The sequence below is a fragment of the Mucor velutinosus genome (genome assembly GCF_035048745.1).
Source record: "Mucor velutinosus strain NIH1002 chromosome Unknown tig00001540, whole genome shotgun sequence".
Taxonomy (NCBI): Eukaryota; Fungi; Mucoromycota; class Mucoromycetes; order Mucorales; family Mucoraceae; genus Mucor; species Mucor velutinosus.
Window position 1 is genome coordinate 896,739 of NW_027041893.1, and position 9,713 is coordinate 906,451.

At 39.2% G+C, this 9,713-nt stretch overlaps 5 protein-coding genes across 5 annotated transcripts; 2 read left to right on the forward strand and 3 right to left on the reverse strand.

The window, feature by feature from the left end:
* Positions 1-14: 14 nt before the first annotated feature.
* On the reverse strand, positions 15-2,148 carry ATC70_004397 (uncharacterized protein; the record flags this gene model as incomplete). Its single annotated transcript, XM_064823700.1, has 13 exons — positions 15-49; positions 107-260; positions 318-443; positions 513-635; positions 695-779; positions 833-1,161; positions 1,221-1,270; positions 1,331-1,373; positions 1,451-1,772; positions 1,828-1,861; positions 1,917-1,960; positions 2,010-2,021; positions 2,081-2,148. The coding sequence occupies 13 exons, from the start codon at positions 2,146-2,148 to the stop codon at positions 15-17; spliced, it is 1,425 nt and encodes a 474-aa protein (XP_064688525.1).
* A 1,858-nt stretch (positions 2,149-4,006) lies between these two features.
* On the reverse strand, positions 4,007-5,235 carry ATC70_004398 (uncharacterized protein; the record flags this gene model as incomplete). Its single annotated transcript, XM_064823701.1, has 4 exons — positions 4,007-4,096; positions 4,160-4,578; positions 4,638-5,135; positions 5,184-5,235. The coding sequence occupies 4 exons, from the start codon at positions 5,233-5,235 to the stop codon at positions 4,007-4,009; spliced, it is 1,059 nt and encodes a 352-aa protein (XP_064688526.1).
* A 201-nt stretch (positions 5,236-5,436) lies between these two features.
* ATC70_004399 (uncharacterized protein) lies at positions 5,437-5,795 on the forward strand (the record flags this gene model as incomplete). Its single annotated transcript, XM_064823702.1, has 2 exons — positions 5,437-5,614; positions 5,671-5,795. The coding sequence occupies 2 exons, from the start codon at positions 5,437-5,439 to the stop codon at positions 5,793-5,795; spliced, it is 303 nt and encodes a 100-aa protein (XP_064688527.1).
* Positions 5,796-5,931: 136 nt separating this feature from the next.
* On the reverse strand, positions 5,932-6,375 carry ATC70_004400 (uncharacterized protein; the record flags this gene model as incomplete). The annotated part of the gene is made up of 1 exon (XM_064823703.1): positions 5,932-6,375. The coding sequence occupies one exon, from the start codon at positions 6,373-6,375 to the stop codon at positions 5,932-5,934; it is 444 nt and encodes a 147-aa protein (XP_064688528.1).
* A 946-nt stretch (positions 6,376-7,321) lies between these two features.
* On the forward strand, positions 7,322-8,804 carry ATC70_004401 (uncharacterized protein; the record flags this gene model as incomplete). The annotated part of the gene is made up of 6 exons (XM_064823704.1): positions 7,322-7,522; positions 7,575-7,676; positions 7,741-8,132; positions 8,191-8,250; positions 8,312-8,387; positions 8,445-8,804. The coding sequence occupies 6 exons, from the start codon at positions 7,322-7,324 to the stop codon at positions 8,802-8,804; spliced, it is 1,191 nt and encodes a 396-aa protein (XP_064688529.1).
* Positions 8,805-9,713: the final 909 nt, after the last annotated feature.

Genomic DNA, 9,713 nt, shown 5'->3' on the forward strand with positions numbered 1-9,713 from the left:
TCACAGCAACAGCATTAATCTTCGTCTTCTTCTGTGCCAAAATAACGATCTGTGTGTATTCGGATTAGTCGTTGTGCAGAGATGGTGTATGACTAAGATATTTTACCTCCAAAATTACCAATTCCAGGCTCAATCCAGAGTTTCTCTCTATTGAAATTGGGGTCCACCATAGATGTAACAATCTTTACACGAGGAAATGCATTTGTAATTACGGTAAGACCAATCTGTGCAGCGAGGAAAGACACGAAAATGATACGTTCCTGAATTGTCGAAATATGTAAATTACTATATTCATCGAATTTCCAGCCCGAATTTACCTCTGGCACTTCGTGATCTAGCAGTACACGGATAGCCATCAAAGCAGCTGCTCCAGTGCCCACCATAGCGTCCATCAGGATGATGTCGTAGTCTCCAATTTCTTTGGGCAATTTACAGTAATGAAGCTATGATCACCCCTTGCATGAGTACATTTTTTGTGTGTCATTACATATTGTGTAATAAGACACTCTTACCTCTGGGTCACCAGTATTTGGATCGGTCTGGATCAATAGCTTTCCAATCACAGCATCAGCAAACACTCGCTTTAATCCAGCTTCCATTGTTCCACCAGCACGCAAAATAGAAACACCACAAATCTTGAGGAAACGTTACACTTGTCAATGAAATTTCAGTTTTATCAGGTGTAAGCACTCACCTTTTGACTGAATTTGAGGCCCTGATATGTTGCATTTACAGGTGTGGTTACTGTAACAGGTTCAGATGGAAGACAGCTCACAGCACTATACAATGTCAGTAAACACATGTCCATTGCAGCACACTTTTGAAAACTTACTTTTCCATCAACAACACTGCTAATCGATCAGCATAAAAGATAAACTCGTCTCTAGGTGTCTTGTAATTTCTCAAAATGGTATGGATTCCCTTAATTTGGTTCTTTGCAGGTAAAATAGTAACAGTGTCTGGTAATTGGTCGTTGACAGGTGTATCTAGCAGGCCCCATCTCAGGTTGATCATGTTCTCTTGGAGTTGACTCTGGATGTGCTTTGTCATTAAATCAATGGCAATGGCATTTTCCAAACCCCTTGGAATAATCACATCAGCATGCTTCATAGTAGGTCGAACGTAGTTGTCAAACGAAGGTTTCACGTAGCGAGTGTATTGCTGCACAATGTCGACATTTAGCCCAATTTGTTCCTGCATAAAGTCAAATCAAGACTTACATCTAAAATGCCTTCCACATCACGCCCACGCAGCAAAGTGTCTCTCTGCACTATGAATACAACACGTTAGCACACAACAGAGTGTCTCATGATGGGTATTGATCCATTACATCTTCTTGCCAATTGAATATCAGAATCTGTATCCACAAAAATCTAACCCAAAAAAAAAAAAAAAAAGTTGTTGGTACGACATTTCATGCAAAATGGAAAAAAGCGAGTCCAAGACTTACTCTCATATCCATCATATCTCTAATTCGCTTATCGTATAAAGCGAGAATACCTTCAAAGATAATGACATTGGCGCCATAAATAGTGGTAGTTGCTTCCTCTCTTGAATGTGTAGAAAAGTTGTAAATAGGCACTGTCACTGATTTGCCCTCTTTGAGCTTTATAAGTGTTTCAAACAGCAAGTCGTAATCAAATGCGGAAGGATGATCGAAATCAAATCGGTTTTGGTGTGCTAATTTGCTGTTCTCGGGCGATAAGACATTGTAGAAGGAATCCATCGAGATGATAACAACCCATGGCACATTCAAGTTTTTCAAGATGCGTCTATCATGACACATTTAGCTCCTCTCCCTTTTCTGATCTAATGCACAAGACTTACTCGGCGACACTGGTCTTTCCACTAGCACTGCCACCTATTGTACATCATGATTTAATACGCAATTCTCGACTTGAGAGCATTTTTATTACCTGCAACGCCAATCATGTATGGATTAGCAATGGATCCATCAGCACTTGTGGGCCGTGTTAAAAAAATCGACTAATTGCAATTCATTTACTTACTGGTACCAAGGTCTGATAGTAAAAGATATTAGTAACCCCACTACATATGCTCATGTATCAATCACATTTACTTTCTTCCTTGAGAGTTCAAATGAAGCGTCTTTTTATGATGGTGATTACTGCTCTCACTGCTAGTCATGATGAATGTGTTTTATATATATAAAAAAGAAAAAGAAAAACGGATCGTCTATTACTGTATGCGAAAAAATTTATGTGCCATTCATCAAGTGACCTTTTTTTCTCAGGAACTCACATCAAACTACAGCCATTACAACCGCCAAAGAGCGGCTACGGCTTTGATTCACTGTAGAAATGATTCATTGATAAAGGAAACGTTGCTTTATTCATGATAGCTTGATCTGCTATTTCTTTCATGTTGTTTTTATTGATGTTCCTGACTTCCAAAGGTTTTTAGGAGGACAAGAAGCATGCCACTTGCTACTACGTGGTGGTTCCATGTTCCTCCTTCTCCAGATGTTTCCCTTGCTATCACAGGCAAATTTTGGTGATCTTGCACGACAGATTCTTGCATTCCAGTCAATTCTGAGGGCTTTGCTTGCTTCATTTTTTCTTTCTTTACTTTCTTTTGGTCGACTAAATGCTCATCTAACAAGTAATTGTCGATGAGCTTTGCTTGGCTGTAGCCTTCCCAATTTTAAATGCCTTGGCTATTTGTCCAAATGAGCTACCGAACTTCCAAGCACCAGTTATACGTCCATATTTCTCTGCTTTTAGCTTACTTCCTTTTTGGTTACTGATTCTTAACTGAACCCTGGTACCATCCTTCAAATTCGTGATCATTTATTGTTATTTTGTATATCTGGTAAAACGTTGATAAACCATGCTTAGGTTTGTTTTATTTAAACGAGTGCGTTTATGCTTCGCTTCGGTGAAAACCAACCTGCGCAGCGACAGCTCGGGCTACTGATTGCTCTTGTGCATCTTATCAAAATACTGCTACTTCTATTTTGACCCTCCACTTACACATAAAAAAAACATTTATATTATCTATGGATCTGATTCTTATGTGATGCTCTACATTCATATACACGTAGCTATTTCATATACGGGCAAGGGTCATACAGATATTATCCCTTTTTAGTCAAAAGTGTGCCTAATACAGCAAAATCTGAGTGCATTTGAGCTACGTTTTCTCGCGTTCAAGACCGTTTTAGATGGTCAGAATAGCACCAAACAATTGCTCTCGTCTGGTAGTTGCTTTCTGACACCTTTGCTCAGCTTTTTGGGGACCAGATAAATATGGCCAAAATTCGACCAAAAAGCATGAGGTACCCCTCATGGATTTCATCAAAAATCAAACGATCGCGTTTTTGATTTCAATAATGAAGACTTTTACTATGGTATGTATTGAATCAAAATGTTTCTATCGATCTAACGCAACCCCTAAAAACATCTTTTTGGGACTTTGATATGTAAAATCTCGACATTTTAGCCAGAAACCGCTTTTCATATTTTCATAAATTGCTCAATAAGTTTATTCAGAACATCTATCTTACTTGACACCATTGGATGCGCCTTTAAAAGCACTCCAAGAAAGCTTAATGGGGGCATAGGATGATTATCATATTTTTATAGTCGAATCTGGCAAATAGTTGGATCAAGTCGAAAAGCTATCAAATTTGGCCAATCTAAAGTAGACTAAGAATCTGAGTTAAAATTAATTTTGGCTGGTGGATCCTGCTGGCAAACTCTATGCCCTGTTAATCATGATGGCAATACAGTGATAATAGATGCTTTTGAAGCGTATGGAAAGTAGGTGGAAAATCACATAGCGCCATTGCTAGCCATGCTATTTTCTTGCATTCTATATTTAATAACGCCAGTCTATCCAAATACTTGTCAGACTAACTTTTTTCTTTTTTGAGGCTTTGAGAGTGTCTAAGGACCATAAATTTATTATGTTATGATGAGAGCAAATCGCTCGCGTTTCAATTTAGATCACGGCATAAATAGGCAATATTCCTTCCACTAATATATCAGTCAATTTTGCTCTTTGGCGTAGAACGACTATATCTATCAATTCTACCAAAGTTACTCTTGGTGCTACTTCCTGCTGCACGGTATTTCTAGATAGGAAAGAGATTTAATAAGAAAAATAAAGCTATCTCCCTCTGATAGAAGATACTCACAATATGACCCCTTCCTTTGAATTTGACATTGGGATCAGCGTCAAAACGTCTTCTTTGCTCCCATTCTGGCTTCTCAGATACTCTATCTTTGTATTCCTGATAACGCACTTCCTTTATCTCGTCCTCCTTCTTTCTAGAAGCCTCAATCTCTTGATCGTCATCCGATGATAGTGATCTGGACTTTTTGTGATGTTTCTTGTGCTTTCGATGCTTTTTAGACGATGATTTGTGATGCCTTTTATGCTTTCTTTTCTTTCTGTCGTGATCAGATTCGCCATCCTCTGAAGAACTGATCGAGTTCTTTCTTTTCCTCTTCTTTTCTGCCACTTTTTCTTCCTTTTCTTCTTCATCACTGCTGCTGTGTTCGCTCGCTGATCCGGAATCAGATCCACTCTTGCTTGCTTTTTGCTGTTGCTTCACTGTGTGTATATAGACATTGAGCTTATGATCAATGTGGAACATTCGCACAACTACTTACATTTGACGCCAGGTGGCAGTTGTAATACAAGCTCACCACAATTAGCAATCATGACATTGTGAAGTGGTCTATCGTTGCCATCCACCGGCTCGTTCTCCATGGTCTCCACAATGTTGAATCCAGACACAACACGACCAAAAACAACATGCTTACCGTCTAAATGTGGAGTGGGTCGAGTTGTAATGAAGAATTGTGATGATTGTGTATTGGGCCCTCGGTTAGCCATACTCAACAAGCCGTGGGTGTCATGCTTTCTGGCAAACGATTCATCAGCAAAAGAGGCACCGTAGATGGACTCACCGCCAGCACCATTGCGTCTAGTAAAATCGCCACCTTGACACATGAACCCCTTGATGATGCGATGAAAGATGGATCCCCGGTAATGAAGTGGCACATTGCTCACTTTACCCAATCCCTTTTCACCAGTGCAAAGAGCACGGAAATTCTCTGCTGTCTTGGGCACTTCATCAGCAAAGAGCTCCATGACGATTCTGCCAACTAAACCGTGTCAACAACACTCATCCCATGCGCTTTCAGTGCACTTACTTCTGGTACCATCAATGTCAATGTCGAAAAACACGCGAGGATTGATTTTCATTTTGGATAGTGTTCTGAAAAGAGGATAGAACAAGTAGTACTATTCCACGATTGTTTATGTAATGAGATTGCTTGGTGACTCACTTTTATGTGATAGTTTTACACAAACAAGACAAGTTTGTGTAGCCTTCATAATAGGATAAAACGATCCCTTCTTTTCTCTTTCTCAAGACCCTTTTTTTCCCTCTTTATCATCTTTCAAATGAGTAAATCATCAAAGCAAGTTTCTGTTACAAAACCCAATGCCCTTGAAACCGCATCATTGCATAGCTGGATTGGAGAGAACTCGGGTGTACTTGTAAAGCTGATGGTGTTCACAGCCGCTTTATTTGCTATTCCTATCGTCACATTCTTTACGACTCTTCATAGCTTATTTGATGGTACGTTGAGACTTATTGTGTATATGTGTATGTAAATGCTAATTTTCTATTGATAGGCAATGCTACCTATGCAGGAGGAGCAGCAGCAGTGATGGCAAATGTCATTGTCGGCTTGTACATTGTGGTCGCCATGCTCGAAAAGCCTAGAGATTCTGTAACAGACGAGAAAAAGAAAGACTAGCACTGTAATATAATAGCCCATGTGATCCCTTTATATAGCATATACACTCCCCCCTTTTTTTGCCCCATTCCTTTCCTTTGCCTTCTTCATGTGAAATAATCGCAATAATAAAGTTTATTCAAAAGATGGATCAAGATCAGAATTGCTGACGCTGCTCTTGTTGCTTGCGATGATGAACATATTCATTCATGTAGGTCGTTACTGCTGATATCAAGTCATGGAAACGATCTTCGTGGTAAATGGGGTGATCTTCAGGACACCATGATGCTCGTTTACGCTTCTCCCATTCAGCAAAATTAGTGAGTTGATTGCTAAGAACATCAATCAATCCAGTCCAGTCAATTTGATTCTTGGTCATCGTAATCATACGCTTAGGAGACACCAGCTTGATGCAGTCATCCACCAACGTTACCACAAAGAAAAAGCAGAACAAAGAGCTGATAGTAATTAAAGTAAATGTGCCAATGGTCATGTAGGATGCCATATGGACCAACGATGATCTTTGAGGCGCTGTGTTGTATATCCATGATTTGATGGGATATGTAATTGAGTTGATACTGTAAGCCTCTTCTGCAGACATGATATTGTATTAGTTTTATACAAAGAAAGAAAGAAAGAAAAGAGATGGGGCAAAGCGATTCCTTGTTCAAAACTTGAACCTGAAGAAATCAATGTGAAAGTTTGAGGCGGAGTTTAGCCATTCAGGCATTGAAGTCTTGACATGCTTCCAAACGTAAGCTCCTGATAAGCTCCAGAGCCCCTGATCTATGAGCAAATAGTACAAAACTACAGTTGACATGTTATACTATACGATATGCAGTTTAGTTTAAGCAAGTATGTGCTCAGTGCCTTAGAAAAAAGCCTTTCAGAGATGGACACTTTCATTGTTGAATTCTAGTGTTCTGACATTTGAATAGCGACAGTATTGGAAATCATGCTCGTTGCTTGATCTACCTTTTAATATGGCACTATCATCGCTAGGCATAGATAAAATTACGAGATGAAATTAATATAACTCAGGTACAACAAGATACAACATTTTCATATACATGTTTCAATATGCATTTAAAGCCTGAAACGAATCAAATGTTCAAACGTTCGAATTCTAAATGGAATGGTGCATTATTCCTCAAATGATCTGTATGTAAAGTAATCAAGTATATGATTTTTCATCTAAATGTTTCCAATGAGTGCGTAGTTTTAATTTTGAAATCATCCAATGTTGCTCGGTTCTTTGCAAAAATCCTCACAATTGTTGGTCTTGACAAATTTCCAAGGCCAGTGCTTCAGCTCAAGCCCTCCAAGCAAATCTTTTTGACTATAAAATCAAGAGCATCGTGGCTCTATTCAAAGTGCATAGATCAAACAATAGACTCTATAGAGATGATCAGTGCCTGTCTCTGGATTCTATGTCACTTTCAAGTCAGATGGGATCAAATTGGTAGTGCGCGCTTGAATGAACTCTACCTCCTTTTTTTCTCGTTACGAAAAAATTTTCAGTGCCCTCCTCCTCATCCAACGACGCTATGAAAAGTGCCTTGACATTCAAGACAATCGCAGCTTGCTCCACCACCAAGGCGAGAGTGTCCATTTTAACATTGCCTCATGGACCAGTTGACACACCTGTCTTTATGCCAGTTGGCACTCAAGGCACATTAAAGGGGTTCACTCCCAAACAGATTCAGAATATGAACTGCCAAATCATGTTGAACAACACATACCATCTTGTAAGTTTCTCAAATTTTGGCTTGTCATTGTATGCTGACATGCTGAATTTAGGGTCTCAAACCCGGTCAAGAGATCTTGGACCAAGTAGGAGGCTCTCACAATTTCCAAAACTGGCAAGGAAACCTTCTGACTGACAGTGGTGGATTTCAAATGGTAAAGCAGGGCAACAACAATCCTATCTACCCATGTACTACAGTATGCTTACATGACATTGCAGGTCAGTTTGCTCAAGCTAGCCAAAATCACTGAAGACGGCGTGCAATTTCAATCACCTCACGACGGCTCACTAATGATGTTAACACCTGAACACTCCATGGCCCTTCAAAACAGCATTGGAGCAGATATCATGATGCAATTAGACGACGTTATTTCTTCATTGACAACTGGACCTCGTGTAGAAGAAGCCATGTGGAGATCCATTCGCTGGCTCGATAGATGTATCAAGGCGCACAAAAAACAAGACACACAAAATTTGTTTGCTATTATTCAGGGTGGCCTTAATACCGATCTTCGCAAGAAGTGTGTCGAGGAAATGGTGAAGCGTGACACTCCTGGTTATGCTGTTGGTGGTTTAAGTGGTGGAGAGGAGAAGGATGTTTTCTGGAAAATGTAAGGTGTTTCACAAGCTTGGTAAAATGACAGACGATTGACATTTTGCATGGCATAGTGTGACATTATGTACTGATTTACTGCCAAAGAACAAGCCAATTTACTGCATGGGTGTGGGGTAACTATACGAGCGAGGATGAGGCGTAATGAAGATGTGTACTCATGTCGATAAACCTTAGGTATGCTGAAGATTTGGTTGTGTGTGTTGCATTGGGTGTAGATATGTTTGATTGTGTGTTCCCTACCAGAACAGCTGTAAGTAGTAATATATGAAAGAATGGGCGCAATAGCTGACCATCTATCCACAAACAGAGATTTGGTAATGCCTTGACCATGAACGGCACTGTTTCATTAAAATCCGGTAAATACGCTACTGATTTCGGACCTATTGAGGAGGGATGTGATTGTTCCACTTGCAAAGAGTACACAAGATCCTACGTGCACTTGAATGTGACAACCAAGGATACCGTGGGCTGTCACCTTGTGTCAAATCACAATGTTGCATTCCAACTTCGACTCATGCGTAATATGAGAGAAGCCATTGAAAAAGACGAGTTTCCTGCTTGGATCAAGAAGTTCTTCCATGGTTATTTCGGTGGAGATAAATCTAAATACCCTCAATGGTCTATTAACGCATTGAAGAGTGTTGGTGTAGACTTATTACAAGATTAAAGCATTCATAGAATAAAATATTTATGTGATTTTTTTTTTTCAAGAAACAAGGTGAATGCTTGATCATAACAACAAAGTAGTTCTTACTGCCCCCTTTGAATCATTCGCCATTTTGAGTTGGGTGTTTTGCAGTTCGCATTTGGATGCGCAGCTTGCAACAATTAAATCAATTAAATATAAAATATGTAGCCAAAGCAGCAGAAGCTATCCAGGCTATACTATAATGCTTTCTAAATTGCAATCTTCTCCATATTAGCATCACCAACATCAATAGTCTTTATTAAAAGAGCCCCTTTAGTTAGGCAGCAGAAGCAAACGCATATTCAAACGTCAATTCGCTTCTGCTTCATATTGGATAGAATTTGATTAGAAACGACCTGTTTGATCTGTTTTTTAAAATTCGACTACATGTACTGTGATTATGATCATTCCATTCTCCCTTAGGCTTTCTTCGTGTACTTTTCTAGACTAATTCAATGGTGCTAATTAAAATGTGTGCTTTGACTGAACATTCTGAATGATGCTAGAAAATATGAAATAACTATTATGGCCAAAATGTCGAGACTTTACATATCAAGGTTTTATGAAAGTATTTTTAGGGGTTGCTTTGGGTCAATATATAGCATCAATTTGAATTAATATCATAGCAAAATAAATGTTCAGTCCCTAGACACTTTCAAAGGCTCAAAAAGGAAAGAAGTTGATCTGACAAGTACTTTGGTAGACTGACGCTATTAAATATAGAATGCAAGGAAATAGCATTGCTAGCAATAGCGCTATGTGATTTTCTACCTACTTTCCATACGCTTCAAAAGCATCTATTATCACTGTATTGCCATCATGATTAACAGGGCATAGAGTTTGCCAGCAGGATCCACCAACCAAAATTAATTTTAACTCAGACTCTTA